At 35.4% G+C, this 17,610-nt stretch overlaps 1 protein-coding gene across 2 annotated transcripts in view; it reads left to right on the forward strand.

Annotated features, from left to right (window-relative positions):
• The window catches only part of ADAD1 (adenosine deaminase domain containing 1), a 53,792-nt gene that overhangs the window by 25,275 nt on the left and 10,907 nt on the right, over positions 1 to 17,610 (forward strand). For both annotated transcript variants that reach the window (XM_032412740.1, XM_032412741.1), the window contains exons 9-10: positions 9,177 to 9,414; positions 15,216 to 15,348. In XM_032412740.1, coding sequence (XP_032268631.1) covers positions 9,177 to 9,414; positions 15,216 to 15,348 — 371 coding nt within the window. The remainder of the gene's footprint in view (positions 1 to 9,176; positions 9,415 to 15,215; positions 15,349 to 17,610) is intronic.

Genomic DNA, 17,610 nt, shown 5'->3' on the forward strand with positions numbered 1-17,610 from the left:
TCTATTAACTATCTAAGAATTGTCTATGTGTTCTCCAGAATCACAGCTTTCTTTGACTTTGGTGAATAAAATATAAAATTTGTCATTTATATGACATAACTCCATACTATATTTAGTTTCTTACAAGGATGAGTATAGGTTCTTATAAAATCATTTAGTATTTAGCTAGTGGTTTGGGACAGGAGCTTAAAAATTAAATCTCTTGTCATTTTGAGTGTCATCTTGTACCTAGCAATGGGGAATACCAGGTAACAATAAAAAACACCATATAAGACTTAGTAAAATTGTTTCTGTTCTCCTTCTTGGCATCTTTGTGGGACATATCTAAAGCTAATTGGCGTTCTGTCTGGTATAACCTAAATGATTTTAATGTGTTCAAGTTGTTGGTAAAAATGCAGATTTTTGGACCTCTTAAGATCTCTATTCTGTGTCTGGGGGAAGGGGTAGGAGTTTTGAGACAGAGGAATATACATTTTAAAAGCACCACTAAGTGATTCTGATACAGATGATGTGAATGGCTCTTTGAGAAATACTCATTTAAAGTTTCTGTACACTAAAAGAGAGAAATTTAGAGAGCCAAAAGAATCTTCAGAATTCACTGAACTTTATTAGTAGTCTAGTACAGCTTCTCACTTAGTACATAAACTCTTTTTATGCCATTCCTGATAGAGTATCATCTAACCCTAGTTTAAAAGCATCCAGTAATGTGGAGTGTAGGATTTAAAACCAATCTATCCTATTAATTGAATAGCCCCAGTTTTTAAAACAATTCCTCCTTATTTAGAATTGAAATTTGCTTCCCTTTAATTCTGTACTGACACTATAAGTTAAATCTAATTATTTGAGGATAATGACCTCATCCTGTTCTCATGTAAGTTTTATGAAATCTTTTACAGTTCTTTATTTTAATTCTTAAAAACCTTATTTACTAGATCAGTTACCAGTGGGGAGAGTATTACATTTTAAGACTTACTTAACTTTTCAGAAAGTTTACAGAAGCCAATTTTATGCTGTGGGTGTTCTTAGATGTTCATTTTATCACTTTGTGGTAGTAGTCTTCCTTCTTTTGTAGGACAAAAGTCTTAGGCTTGCATTAAAAAGACATTTACTATTATTTGAATAGAAAATAATCCAGAGTAGGGGTGCCTGGGTGGCTCAGTCACTTAAGTGTCGGACTCGTGATTTTGGCTCAGGTCATTATCTCAGGGTTGTAGTATCGAGCCCCGGTATGGGGCTCTGTGCTCAGTGCAGAATCTGCTTGAGATTCTCTCCCTCTCCCTCTGGCCTGCCCCCTGCTCATGCACGTGTGCTCTCTTTCTCTCTCTCAAATAAATAAAATCTTAAAATCCATATTGGGAAGAAAATTCACTTTGCTTAAGTACTTAAAAACAGCTGGATTTACATTTTCAAGCTTTTTAAGGTATATTTACAAGGTTGGTATTCTATTATGGTAAGATCATCTGTCTAAATATTTCTAAGTGTTTGTCCAGAGGTATTTCTGTCTAGTTCTGTTAATAAACTAATTTGAATTGTACATTTGGATTATAAAGAATGCCAATTGCTGACTCCCTCCTAGTGAAAGAAACATTTGATAACGTTAGAGATTCTGTTATTCATTCCCCCCCCCCCTTTTTTTTTTTTTAGATCAGTAATAGGTTCACAATGTTAATAAAATACTTGCCCCAAATCATTCAGTTTGCCTATTAGCAGAGCCTGGACTCAAAACCAGTTTTATAACTTCTCATGCTGCTGCTTTTTGTATTAAATTGAGCTCTGATAGCTTTGTCTGAGCATAGTGAGTACTAGAATCTCACTGCTGTGTCTGTTAAAACTTGACACTCTTGAAAGCAGATGCTTTGCCACACTCATCTTGGTCCAGTTTGTGCTAGGGGGTCAGTAAATATTTCATGAATAAATGATTTGAGTCAGCATGGTTTGTTTTTGAAAGTGCTTTTATTTTTCTACTTAAAACTAATACTGCCTGGAACACTTGAAAAATTTTATTCTTTATGCTTGTTGCATTTTATGCTCACCCAGGAAGCTTTGAAAAATAATGTGAGAATGGCATTGGTATTAATATCCCAAACCCTCAAGATTCTAATGTGCATCCAGGATTGATAATTACTGCTCTCTGATAATCTAATCTTTCACATTCTTTTTTCATCAGGTGATTATTGAGCCCCCTACTATATGTTAGGTGTTGTACACTGTTGCATTCTTCTCAGGGATACCATTCATGTAATAAAATACAGAGTGAGCATTATGAATACAAAGGCAAGATGCTTCTTGCCTTTATGTATTCTCCTGGCCACACATTTGTGTTTCACAAGAACATGATTTGTTTTCTCTGGATGTTCTGTGATATATGGGCGGTGTGGGTAAAATGTAATGCCTCAGACTAATTACGATGTTCCAGATGTGGTAGGACCAGTGCATAGTTCTTTAATGTTTGATTTTTTGATTTATATACTTTATATTCTTCATGCAGCCTCAGTTTTAAATAGCTGTTTCAGCAACCATTTCTGCTGACTTACATTACACTTATGATAGATTAAGCTCCTGAGAATCTTTTCTGTATAAAAAGCTGTCCAGGGGCGCCTGAGTGGCTCAGTCGTTAAGCGTCTGCCTTCGGCTCAGGTCATGGTCCCAGAGTCCTGGGATCAAGCCCCACATCGGGCTCCCTACTCAGGGGGAAGCCTGCTTCTCCCTCTCCCACTCCCTCTGCTTGTGTTCCCTCTCTCGCTGTGTCTCTCTCTGTCAAATAAATAAATAAAATCTTTAAAAAAAAAAAAAAAAAAAAGCTGTCCAGTCAGGTCAGCTATGGTCCTTGATTAGATTTAATTTTTTTAATAATTTTTTATTGTTATGTTAATCACCATACATTACATCATTAGTTTTTGATGTAGTGTTCCATGATTCATTGTTTGCGTATAATACCCAGTGCTCCATGCAGAACGTGCCCTCTTTAATACCTTTCACCAGGCTAACCCATCCCCCCACCCCCCTCCCCTCTAGAACCCTCAGTTTGTTTTCAGAGTCCATTGTCTCTCATGGTTTGTCCCTCCGATTTCCCCCCTTCATTCTTCCCCTTCTGCTATCTTCTTTTTTTTTTCTTAATATATATTGTATTATTTGTTTCAGAGGTACAGATCTGCGATTCAACAGTCCTGCATAATTCGCAGTGCTCACCATAGCACATACCCTCCCCAGTGTCTATCACCCAGCCACCCCATCCCTCCAACCCCCCACCACTCCAGCGACCCTCAGTTTGTTTCCTGAGATTAAGAATTCCTCATATAAGTGAGGTCATATGATACATGTCTTTCTCTAATTGACTTATTTCACTCAGCATAACACCCTCCAGTTCCATTCACGTCGTTGCAAATGGCAAGATCTCATTCCTTTTGATGGCTGCATAATATTCCATTGTATATATATACCACATCATCTTTATCCATTCATCTGTCAATGGACATCTTGGCTCTTTCCACAGTTTGGCTGTTGTGGACATTGCTGCTATAAACATCGGGGTGCACGTATCCCTTCAGATCCCTACATTTGTATCTTTGGGGTAAATACCCAGTAATGCAATTGCTGGGTTATATGGTAGCTCTATTTTCAACTTTTTGAGGAACCTCCATACTGTTTTCCAGAATGGCTGCACCAGCTTGCATTCCTACCAACAGTGTAGGAGGGTTCCCCTTTCTCTGCATCCCCGCCAACATCTGTCGTTTCCTGACTTGTTAATTTTAGCCATTCTGACTGGTGTGACGTGGTATGTCACTGAGGTTTTGATTTGGATTTCCCTGATGCCGGGTGATGTTGAGCACTTTTTCATGTGTCTGTTGACCATTTGGATGTCTTCTTTGGAAAAATGTCTGTTCATGTCTCCTGCCCATTTCTTGATTGGAATATTTGTTCTTTGGGTGTTGAGTTTGGTAAGTTCTTTATAGATTTTGGATACTAGCCCTTTATCTGATATGTCATTTGCAAATATCTTCTCCCATTCTGTCGGTTGTCTTTGGTTTTGTTGACTGTTTCTTTTGCTGTGCAAAAGCTTTTTATCTTGATGAAGTCCCAATAGTTCATTTTTGCCCTTGCTTCCCTTGCCTTTGGTGATGTTTCTAGGAAGAAGTTGCTGCAGCTGAGGTTGAAGAGGTTGCTGCCTGTGTTCTTCTCTAGGATTTTGATGGATTCCTGTCTCATATTTAGGGCTTTCAACCATTTGAGTTTATTTTTGTGTGTGGTGTAAGGAAATGGTCCAGTTTCATTCTTCTGCATGTGGCTGTCCAATTTTCCCAATACCATTTGTTGAAGAGACTGTCTTTTATCCATTGGACATTCTTTCCTGCTTTGTCGAAGATGAGTTGACCATAGAGTTGAGGGTCCATTTCTGGGCTCTCTATTCTGTTCCATTGATCTATGTGTCTGTTTTTGTGCCAGTACCATACTGTCTTGATGATGACAGCTTTGTAATAGAGCTTGAGGTCCGGAATTGTGATGCTGCCAGCTTTGCTTTTCTTTTTCAACATTCTTCTGGCTATTTGGGGTCTTTTCTCATTCCATACAAATTTTAGGATTATTTGTTCCATTTCTTTGAAAAAAGTTGATGGTATTTTGATGGGGATTGCATTGGATGTGTAGATTGCTCTAGGTAGCACTGACATCTTCACAATATTTGTTCTTCCAATCCATGAGCATGGAACGTTTTTCCATTTCTTTGTGTCTTCCTCAATTTCTTTCATGAGTATTTTATAGTTTTCGGAGTACAGATTCTTTGCCTCTTTGGTTAGATTTATTCCTAGGTATCTTATGGTTTTGGGTGCAGTTGTAAATGGGATTGACTCATTTCTCTTCTTCTGTCTTGTTGGTGGTGTATAGGAATGCAACTGATTTCTGTGCATTGATTTTGTATCCTGCCACTTTACTGAATTCCTGTATGAGTTCTAGCAGTTTTGGGATGGAGTCTTTTGGGTTTTCCACATAAAGTATCATATCACCTGCAAAGAGTGAGAGTTTGACTTCTTCTTTGCCAATTCAGATGCCTTTGATTTCTTTTTGTTGTCTGATTGCTGTGGCTAGGACTTCTAATACTATGCTGAATAGCAGTGGTGATAGTGGACATCCCTGCCGTGTTCCTGACCTTAGGGGAAAGCTCTCAGTTTTTCCCCATTGAGAATGATATTTGCTGTGGGTTTTTCATAGATGGCTTTTATGATACTGAGGTATGGACCCTCTATCCCTATACTCTGAACAGTTTTGATCAAGAAAGGATGTTGTACTTTGTCAAATGCTTTCTCTGCATCTATTGAGAGGATCATATGGTTCTTGTTCTTTCTTTTATTAAGGTATTGTATCACGTTGATTGATTGGTGGATGTTGAACCAACCTTGCAGCCCAGGGGTAAATCCCACTTGGTCGTGGTGAATAATCCTTTTAATGTACTGTTGTATCCTATTGACTAGTATTTTGGTGAGAATTTTTGCATCCATGTTCATCAAGGATATTGGTCTGTAATTCTCCTTTTTGATGGGGTCTTTGTCTGGTTTGGGGATCAAGGTAATGGTGGCCTCATAAAACGAGTTTGGAGGTTTTCCTTCCATTTCTATTTTTTGGAACAGTTTCAGAAGAATAGGTATTAATTCTTCTCTAAATGTTTGGTAGAATTCCCTTGGGAAGCCATCTGGCCCTGGGCTTTTGCTTATTGGGAGATTTTTGATGACCGCTTCAATTTCCTTAGTGGTTATAGGTCTGTTCAGGTTTTTTATTTCTTCCTGGTTCAGTTTTGGTAGTTGATACATCTCTAGGAATGCATCCATTTCTTCCAGATTATCTAATTTCCTGGCATATGGTTGCTCATAATATGTTCTTATAATTGTTTGTATTTCTTTGGTGTTGGTTGTGATCTCTCCTCTTTCATTCATGATTTTGTTGATTTGGGTCATTTCTCTTTTCTTTGTGATAAGTCTGGCCAGGGATTTATCAATTTTGTTAATTCTTTCAAAGAACCAGCTCCTAGTTTCATTGATCTGTTCTACTGTTCTTTTGGTTTCTATTTCATTGATTTCTGCTCTGATCTTTATTATTTCTCTTCTCTTGCTGGGTTTAGGCTTTATTTGCTATTCTTTCTCTGGCTCCTTTAGGTGTAGGGTTAGGTTGTGTATTTGAGACCTTTCTTGTTTCTTGAGAAAGGCTTGTATTGCTATATACTTTCCTCTTAGGACTGCCTTTGCTGCATCCCAAAGATTTTGAACAGTTGTGTTTTCATTTTCATTTGTTTCCATGAATTTTTTTAATCTTTAATTTCCTGGCTGACCCATTCATTCTTTAGGAGGATGCTCTTTAGCCTCCATGTATTTGAGTTCTTTCTGACTTTCCTCTTCTGATTGAGTTCTAGTTTCAAAGCATTGTGGTCTGAAAATAGGCAGGGAATGATCCCAGTCTTTTGGTACTGGTTGAGACCTGATTTGTGACCTAGGATGTGATCTATTCTGGAGAATGTTCCATGGGCATTAGAGAAGAATGTGTATTCTGTTGCTTTGGGATGGAATGTTCTGAATATATCTGTGAAGTCCATTTGGTCCAGTGTGTCGTTTAAAGTCTTTATTTCCTTGTTGATCTTTTGCTTAGATGATCTGTCCATTTCAGTGAGGGGGGTGTTAAAGTCCCCCACTATTATTGTATTGTTGTTGATGTGTTTTTTTGCTTTTGTTATTTTTTTTTTTTAAAGGTTTTGTTTATTTATTTGACAGAGAGAGACACAGTGAGAGAGGGAACACAAGCAGGGGGGAATGGGAGAGGGAGAAGCAGGCTTCCTGCCAAGCAGGGAGCCTGATGCGGGTTTGATCCCAGGACCCTGGGATCATGACCTGAGCCGAAGGCAGACACTTAACGACTGAGCCACCCAGGCGCCCTGCTTTTGTTATTATAGATTTAATTTTTGACTTCACCTTTGAGTTTCATGTTATTTTAGATGACCTGAGATAAATCAAACTTTCCCTATAATATGATGTAATTTTAGAGCTATATTTTTCCAGGAAGAATTTTTAGCCTCAAGATATAACCAAAACCATACTTCAGATTTAGTTGATAGTTAAAGCATACATATATAGAGGAAAAGTAATATTTCTAATATTAATATACTTTTTTCTATTACATTATTGCTTTTATACCACCTTTTTTTAAAATTTTATTTTATTATGTTATGTTAATCACCATACATTACATCATTAGTTTTTGATATAATGTTTTATACGACCTTTTAAAACATTTAGGTGAAAAAATTTGGTATGTAAGGAATCTTAAATGGAATTTGACTTTCAGGGTTGTTTTTTTTTTCCACATGTGTCTTGGTATTTTAGGCACAAACAGTGGCATTATCTCATTACAGTATGTCTTAGTCTGTTTGGGCTACTACAACAGAAATTCCACAGACTGGGTGTCTTAAACAACAAACATGTTTCTCAGAGTTCTGGAGTCTGGAAATTCCAGGATCAAGGTGTTGGCAGATTCAGTGTCTGGTGAGGGCCCATTTCCTGATTCATAGATGCCTGTTTTCTCACTGTGTCCTGATACTGTAGCAGGGATGAGAGCCTCTTTTACAAGGGTGCCTCACAAAGGCCTACTATTATATTGGGAATTAGATTTTAACATATTTTATGGGGACACATTTAGTCTATAGCACAGTGAGTAATAATATGTTAACATTTTCTTTTGAATCCATGTCTTCTGTTCATTATAGATACAGTGACTATTCCACAGACCTTATTTCTTCCCAAATGTTTGTGTCCCAGCATATCTTTTTTTTTTTTTTTTTTTGTGCCCAAGCATATTTTTAACTAGTCTTCATTTGTCATTACTTCTTAATTTGGAATGTTCAATGGAATACTTACTGTCTATTGATGAATAAAAAAGATGTGGTATATACATACAATGGATTATTACTCAGCCATGAAAATGAATGAAATCTTGCCATTTGCAACAGCATGGATGGATTTAGAGGGTATAATGCTAAGTGAAATAAGTCAGAGAAAGACAAATACCATATGATTTCACTCATAAGGAATTTCAGAAACAAGCAAGGAAAAAAAAAGATAAACTGGAAAATAGACTCTTAACTACAGAGAACAGACAGAGGAAGGGTTGTAGGTGGGGGGCTGGGTGAAATACATGATGGGGATTAAGAGTACACACCTTGATGAGTGCCAAGTAATATATAGAATTGTTGAATCTGTATATTATATACCTGAAACTAACACTGTATGTTAATTATACTGGGATTAAAAAAAAACACACACACACAAAGAAGTGCTTAGAAAAAGGGTGTCAACAGCAATTCGTGTTCTTTTTACATCGTTTTCTAGTTTCCAAATAGTCATAATGAGTGTAAGACCAATAGCCATCTCAACAGTTCCAATGTATGGAAACAAAACTTTGTGATGTAATGTCTAGTGGTATGTAAAATTTCTCTTTGTGAGAACTTCTGATCCTTTAAGGAGAAAAGAGATCTACTTTTGAATTACTAATTTTTAAATAGGAATGACTTGTCTCACTTCTGTTTTAAGTTTGATGAGCCCACTATTTTATACTATACTAATGATGTTACGTCTTTTTGAGCATTCTTTCAACAATTATTTTAACTGAAAACTCAAAGGTTTTGGTATTAGCCCACATTGTAACCGGAAATGGTCATTATTTAAATTATTTTGTGTTGTGAAACTGGAACATTGTGGTACTGGAATAGTTATAATTTCTGGCCCTTAGATGTGGAAAAATAACTTAATCTCACCAGCCATCTCTCAGCCACATTTATCTCCTGTATTATTTGCTGGTTTCATGCTGTAATCTGAAAAATCAAGACAGGATAAGCTAATTCTCTCTGGCAGAACCCTGTAAAAAGTACTATATTTTTTTCTGGGTCAGTGCTGGCTCTTCACTTTTATTCACTGGAATGTCAATTTGTTATTTTCTGTAGATTCCTTTTTAAATGGAAATTATGACCATTGTTACCTTGTCCTGGTTCTGGTAAAAAAAAATATAGAAGTAGCTGCTGAGAAGTAGGAAAGGAAAGGTTGCAAGAAAAAGATAAAAAGACTTTAGACTGTTTCCTTTTTTTTTTTTTTTTTTGTCTAGTCTTTTGATATTGAACTTCTGAGTGTTTTGTTTTTACTTTCTAGGTGATGGGAATTGCAGTGATACTAGAGGTTTAGAAATTGCTGTAAAGCAACGTGTTGATGATGCACTCACTTCAAAACTTCCAATGTTTTACTTGGTCAACAGACCTCATGTTAGTTTAGTACCTTCTGCATATCCACTTCAAACAAACTTGGAATATAAATCTCTGAGTCTGAATTGGGCACAGGGGGACATTTCTTTGGAGATTGTGGATGGCCTAAGTGGAAAGATCACTGAAAGGTTAGCATTACTAATTTCTTTTAAAATCACGTATTTAAGCAGGGCACTTGTGGTAAGCAATGGGTGTTGTATATAAGTGTTGGATCACTAAATTGTACACCTAAAACTAATACTGCACTGTGTTGACTAACTGGAATTTAAATAAAAACTAAAAAAAAAAATCTTAAGGAAGAGAAAATACATTTACAATACTGTTTAGGAAAAAATCTGCATATAAATGGGCCTGTGCAGTTTAAACCTGTGTTATTTAAGGGTCAGCTGTATTTAGAAGGGTCCTGTGCAAGTGTAAGGGGCCCAGAAGGTTAAGCTTCACAGTAAATCTAGCTCCATCTATACTATAATAAAAACAAAACCCTTAAAAATACTAAGCAAAAATGCATTTTAATAGAACTTTTAAAATTATTCTTTTTTAGGTGCAGTTTTTTGAATTCTGAACAATTATAGTTATCACTGAGTGTGACTACTTTGTAGGCATTGTACTAATTTTAAAAAAACACACATTTTGTTTCTGATGAGCAGACAGACCTGGAGAAGTTCTATAACTTACTGGAGTTAATTAAGTTGAATGGAGCCAGTATTCAAAATCAGTCTCCAGAACCTATATTTTTCTAAGTATCATTTCGTGATTTTAATTAACACTAGAATCATATAATGTATTTGTTTTAAAAATACATTTTCTCTTACTGAATCTGAATTTCTGGATCTAAAGCTAAGAACCTGTATTTTTGACATGTGTTAAAATATGTACTATGTTATACTGCATTCTTATAATAACCCTATAGATTAGGTGGTATTGTTGCTCTTTTACAGATGAACTGATTCAAGCTAGGTTTAATATCTTGCTTAAAGTCACCCAAATAGTAAGTAACACAGCTGGGATTCTTATCTGGACATTTTATTTCCAAAGTCCTTGTCAGTAACCATAATATGCTATGCATTTTAGACGTTTCTTTATAATATCCCTGCCATTGATTATCAGGTGAAACTAAAACTGTTCTTTTAGTGTGACTATACATTTATAATGAGGTAATGAATAATGTTAAAAATTTAAATGCTAAAACTGCTTTCTTTGTGAAAGATGGGTTTAAATTAAGACCACATACAAATGTTCCTTGGTATGACCTCAGGCATACTATTGATTACTTCAACTAATGTGAATTATACTATTCTTGCCTTGAATCAGCTGTTAATAATGGACAAATTATACACATACAAACAAAACAAGTCTTTGATAAGACATGAAAAAGTCTTTTACTGAAAGCAGATAAAATACGAGCATAACAAAGCTAAAATTAGTATAAAATGAGCTTAACTAATTTATTATACCTAAATGCTTACCAGGTGATTACAAATGAAGAGAGCAGATGTGATCTAAATATTAGACAAGGTGTAGTTCAGCTCCATAGCATTACATAAGGCAGAAGACTCTTCATTATTATTATGTATAATTCACAAGGAAGAAAGAACAGTTAGGGATATCTATGCAACAAATAATATAGTATCAACATTCATAAAGCAGAAGTTACAGAAGAGGAGGAAAAATAGAAATCCACTACTGGTTGAGACAGTAATTGACCTTTCAGTTCATGATCAAGTAGACAAAACAATACGCAAGGATATAGTGGTTTTAAATAACAAAAAGGGGGCGCCTGGGTGGCTCAGTTGGTTAAGCGACTGCCTTCGGCTCAGGTCATGATCCTGGAGTCCCAGGATCGAGTCCTGCATCGGGCTCCCTGCTCAGCAGGGAGTCTGCTTCTCCCTCTGACCCTCCCCCCTCTCATGCTCTCTCTCTATCTCATTCTCTCTCTCAAATAAATAAATAAAATCTTTTAAAAAAATAAATAAATAAATAAATAAATAACAAAAAAAGGTAGATTTGATTAACTTACACAAAACTCTGCAGCGTAAATATATAAAATACATCTACTTTTGAAGAACCTATAGAATATTGAAAAAAACTGATCCTATGTTAGGCCACAGAGAAAATCTCAAATTCTAAAAGTTAGAAGCAATGTGAGAACCCAGAAGTGGACCCTCAACCCTATAGTCAGCTAGCTAATCTTTAACAAAGCAGGAAAGAATATCCAAAGGAAAAAAGACAGTCTCTTCACAAATGGTGTTGGGAAAACATGCAGAAGAATGAAACTGGACCATTTCTTACACCATACACAAAAATAAATTCAAAATAGATGAAAGCCCTAAATGTGAAACAGGAATCCATCAAAATCCTGGAGGAGAACACCGGCAGCAACCTCTTTGACCTCAGCCTCAGCAACTTTCTACTAGACAGCCTCCAGAGGTGAGGGAAAAAAAAGCAAAAATGAACTATTAGGATTTCATCAAGATAAAAAGCTTCTGCACAGCAAAGGAGACAATCAACAAAACTAAAAGGCAACCTATGGAATGGGAGAAGGTATTTGCAAATGACATATCAGATCAAGGGCTACTATCCAAAATCTATAAAGAACTTACCAAATTCAACACCCAAAAACCAAAAACTCCAGTCAAGAAATGGGCAGAAGACATGCACAGACATTTCTCCAAAGAAGACCTACAAAAGGCTAACAGACACATGAAAAAGTGCTCAACACCACTCATCATCAGGGAAATACAAATCAAAACCACAATGAGATATACCACCTCACCCTGGTCAGAATGGCTCAAACATAATACTCTGGAAACAACGGATGTTGGTGAGGATAGGGAGAAAGTGGAACCCTCTTACACTGTTGGTAGGAATGCAAACTGGTGCAGCCACTCTGGAAAACAGGATGGAGGTTCCTCAAAAAATGAAAAATAGAGCTACCCTATGACCCAGCATTGTGCTACTAGGTATTTATCCAAAGGACACAAAAATAGTGATTTGAAGGGGCACCTGCACCCCAAAGTTTATAGCAGCAATGTCAACAATAGCCAAAATGTGGAAAGAGCCCAGATGTCTATCAACAGATGAATGGATAAAGGTGTGTGTGTGTGTGTGTGTGTGTGTGTGTGTGTGTGTGTGTGTATGGGAAGATTACTCAGCTATCAAAAAGAATGAAATCTTGCCATTTGCAACAACGTGGATGGAACTAGAGTGTATTATGCTAAGCGAAATAAATCAGAGAAAGATGAATACCATATGATTTCACTCATGTGGAATTTAAGGAACAAAACAGAGAGCATAGAGGAAGAGAAGGAAAAATAAGATAAAAACAGGCAAACCGTAAGAGACTCTTAACTGTAGGAAACAAACTGAGGGTGGCTGGAGGGGAGGTGGGTGGGGGATGGGGAAACTGCGTGATGGGCATTAAGGCAGGCACTTGATGTAATGAGCACTGGGTGTTATATGCAACTGAGGAATCACTAAACTCTACCCTGAAACTAATAATACAGTATATGTTAACTAACTTGAATTTAAATTAAAGTTAGAAGTGATGTAGACAGTATTTTCTGATTGTGATACAGTAAATCTCTAAATAACAAAATCAGTATACTAGGAATTTCTTTCATTGGGGAAAAAAGTCCTCTAACTTTTGGCTCAAAGAGGAAATATAAAATGAAACTGCAGAATATTTAGAAAACAAGGATATTGAAAGCATTACATATCAGAACTCGTAGGATATACAGCTAAAGCAAAGCTGAATGGAAAAGCCAGTAGTTCAGATGCTTATATCAAGAGATAATGGAAATAAATTAAGCAGAATGAAGAAATCAGAAAAACTAGAAATGTAATTTAAAGAGCTAAATAACAAAAAGAAGTAATAAAAATCTGATTCTGTGGGAAAATGTCACTAGCTAATCTCATATTTAATAAAAAGGGAGTAATTAACAGAAATAGAAGATTAAAAGAATCGTAACTTACTTGCTCAACCATGTAAATATTTTTTAAATCCTTGTGAAATGCATACATTTCTAGGAAAAATTATTTCTATAACTGGTACAGAAGAGGGAAAAACCTAAACAGTTATTTTCATAAGAAAGTTATCAGGAAGGTGCCCTAACTATTCTCAAAGCAAGCACCATTCTGAGGTGGTTCAGAGGAATTTTTAAACCTTTAAATAGCAGAACTTTCCAGTGCTATCTAAGAAGATGGAAAACATTAAAATCCTTTTATGGAGCAGGTGTATCACTGCTATTAAATCTGATAGAAGATTGCTGCCTCCTTCCACAGAAGTTACAGATGAAACTTTCTTTTTTTCCAGACAAAATAGCTAAATAAAGTATTAAGCAGAATGTAACAGTACATTAAAAAAATACATATTTTATACAACAATATCAATTGGTATTTTTTGTAGGAGTGAGGATAGTAATAACATAATAGAAATACCAGATTAGAAATTCTTATTAAAATAGTCATTAAATGATCTAGGGATACCACATGTTCATCTCTCTAAATCCTAAGAAGGCATATAATACATCTCTTCAGCTATTCTAGATAAAGATAATAAAAAAGCAATAGTTTGATATTTTTGTTAAGGATAGAATGTGTGTTTATTAGTCAGAAGTATCATCGTGATTGATGATAACATCCAGAACAAGACACAGTTGTTTACTCTTGCTGTTAATATTTTACTTAAAGCATTTGGACAAGAGAAAGAAATGAGAGATTATAAAATACTGGAGGAGGTAAAATTACTATTCTTTGCATATGGTATCATATTATACCTGAAAAGCCCAGGAGAATCATTGGGAAAACGACAACAAAAGGTATCATGGTGAAAATATTAATAAAGATATCAATAGGTTTCATACACAGGAGCATATGTTAACTATTTCTGTATATAAAACGACCTCAAAACTTAGTGACTTAAAATAACCATTTATTACTGCTCACAAGTTTTTAGGGTCAACTGAGCTGGATTTTGTTGGGCTCCGTCATTCATCTGGGGTTAACTCTAGGTTAACTGAAATTCAACCTGTCTGGTCTTAGAGGGATGACAAGGCTCTGGTCCATGTGTTGTCTCACCCTCTTGTAGACTAGTCCCAGCTGGCTCATTTGGTAGAGGAATGATTCCCTAGAGAATGAACACAAACCTATGAGGCCCAGGCTCAGAACTGACACATCCTCTATTCATTCACCAAAATAAGTCACAAAACTAGCCCAAATTCAGGGGGAGGGGAAATCAACCACAGTTACTGAGAGGAGAATGTGAAAAGTCACATTATAAAGAGTATGGAGACAGGGAGAAATGAAGGATTTGGGCAATTTTTGTAAATACAAGAACAACTAATAAGATACAATGAAGAGAGTTACAGCAAAAAATTTCATGGTCTATGGACCCACTTTTATTAGAAACAAAAATATATGCATGCACATACATATACATAGATTATAGGAAGGTCATGAGGAGGGGTGTATATATATTTTTTTTAGTGAGTTAAAATTTACATGCAGTGAAATGTACTATATAGTTTCATGCCTTTTGATATATGTATACACCTGTATAACCATCACCCCATTAAAATGCAGGACATTTTCATCATTCCAGAAGGTATTTCTGTGCCTTTTTCCAGTCAGTTCTGGTACAACCACTGTTTTAATTTGTATCAACATAGATTAATTTTGCTTCAAACGATAAAATGTTCCAGTATCCATCTTCTTTAATTTTTAATGCAACACTGTAATAATTTAAGCTGTAAGTTAATTAGCTTCAGAAAGTAAATATTCAGAACAATTTTTGTGTAAAAATCTTTCACTATCTTCATTGTATATGATTGAGAAAAGTATTTATAGATTCTATGTTGACTTTAATCTCTACAATTGTCAACATAAATCCTTGAATAATGATTAGTGGATGTTTCATTCTTTTCTACTTTAGTTCCCCATTTAAAAGTGGTGTGTCAATGGCAAGCCGGCTTTGTAAAGCTGCAATGTTAAGTCGATTTAACCTGCTTGCCAAAGAAGCTAAGAAAGAAGATTTACTTGAAGCTAGTACATACCATGCAGCAAAGGTAAGTCCTTAAAGGAATGAAATTGATCATAGAAATAAAATTTAAGACAACAAAAATGTAATTTTATGATAATGAGACATAAGAGAAGTTGCTTGAAATAGTTATTGAATATAAGGTATTGCCATGTACTGGTAGAATTAATTTTTAAATGAAAATGGCAGAAATTGAATATGTAAATGAGTGCTGCCACTTAAAGTAGCCACCTTAGTATGGTGGCACTTATTTTGACGATATTTGATCAAAACCTGCTTTCATACCCAGAAAAACAAAATGGTAATAAAATTTATTCTGTATATATTAACCGTGTTAACTTTAGAAGTATTCTAAAATAATACATTAAGATATCCATATAAATTTTCCTGTTTTAAAGTTGTGAAACTGCTTTAATTTCAGCATGTGACTTGGGCCTGATTAAGTAGGTGGTGTGTATATATATATATATATATATATATATATATATAGCCTTTTTCTCTCTTTAAAAATATTTATTTTTTTTAGTATTACAAACATAATGCATATATAGAGAATTTGGCAATTTTTTTTAAATACAGAGGAAAAATAGTACTTGTAATCCTACTATTCAAATTATGATACTTTTAAACCTGTAAGCGTGTTATTTCATTTTCTCATCATGTGTCTTGCATATATATGTATATTTGAGTATGCATATATTTTAAAATATTATCATACTGAATGTATTTTTTAATCTGCTTTTTTTCATTTGGTATAGTCTGACATAAACCATGTTATCATAGTATGACATACCCAAGACATCAAGTTATTAAATACAAATTGTTTCTGATAACCTAAATTCAGTTTCAGTCTGTAATCTAGTATCGTATGAAAGTCTCTTAATTTCAACAGTATCTTAATACTCAGACTGTATAATCCCAACCTGTGAAACAATTATATTAACTACAGATTTGTGGGTATGCACACACATTTTTAAGTATAAAAGCTTATCTAGGCAATTTCTGGTTTTGGTGGCATGAAGTTGCAGATCATATTTATAAAAAAGCAAGTATAAAAACTGGACAAAATTGTCAAGAAAACCACCTTTCACAACTCTAGAAATTGAAGACAGAAGTATGTATTATTGAAAAACTTCTTGAGCTTTGGGTAAGAACAACAGGAGTTTGTGGTGCCTTCACCCAAGACTGTTCCTATTCTTTCTCCCTCCTTTCTGCTAGTTTAAGTGGCAAGAACTATAGTTTTTACTAGCGTGAGGATGTCACTGGAAGTAGATTTGCTGCTTGAGGGTGGACTTGATTTGGGGCAGAGGGTAAAAATTTGAAGCTTTGTCACCTAAAAGTGCCAAACCTAGTATGAAACAAACAGGGAAAATCAATAATTTTGCTGACCCAAGATTGCAGTCCTGGTTGGGACAAGTGATGGACCAACTAGTAACTTACTTAGATAGATTTTAAAAATGAAAGAGCCATGGAAGGGCTAAGATAAATTCTCCATATATCCTTGGCTGAATGAGAACCTACACTTGTGCAGGGAAGACCCTAGAGAACCCAGTAAAGAGTGAAACTGTAAAAGAGAACTGGCTGCAACATTAAATCCAATAGTCCCTCCTTATCCATGGGGGATACTACCAAGAACCCCAGCGGACGCCTGAAACCACAGGTAATACTGAATCCTATATATACTGTTGTTTTCTTATATATACATATCTGTGATAAAGTTTTATTTATAAATTAGGCACAAGAGATTAACAACAATAATTTAAATAGAACAATTACAACAGTGTATTGTAATAAAAGTTATATGGTCTCTTTCTCAGAATATCTTGTACTATACTCACCTTTCTTTTTCTTGTGATGATATTAAATGATAAAATGCTTATTTGATGAGATGAAGTGAGGTGAATGATGTAGGCATTGTGACGTAGCGTGAGGCTACTGTTGACCTCCTGATATATCAGAAGGAGGATCATCTTCTTCCAGACTGCGGTTGACAATGGGTAATTGGAACCAGGGAAAGCAAAACCATGGATAGGGTGGAGGGACTATGTACACAACCCCCCCCACACACACACACAAATTGATGAGAAGGTAGATGCCTTATGGTTTAAGGTGTTTGAACAGTGTCTGCTGAAATCATTTATTTATCATTAAGCTAAGCAGATAATAGGGTAACCATTAGGAGACCAGGCTAAAAAATAAAAATAAGAATAAAAAACCTGGGAAGGGACAATAGCAGCTGCATACCACGGAGAAAACAGATTTCACAATTTAAGCAAGCTAAATTTAAAAA

The sequence above is a fragment of the Phoca vitulina genome, unplaced genomic scaffold (genome assembly GCF_004348235.1).
Source record: "Phoca vitulina isolate PV1807 unplaced genomic scaffold, GSC_HSeal_1.0 scaffold14, whole genome shotgun sequence".
Classification (NCBI taxonomy): Eukaryota; Metazoa; Chordata; class Mammalia; order Carnivora; family Phocidae; genus Phoca; species Phoca vitulina.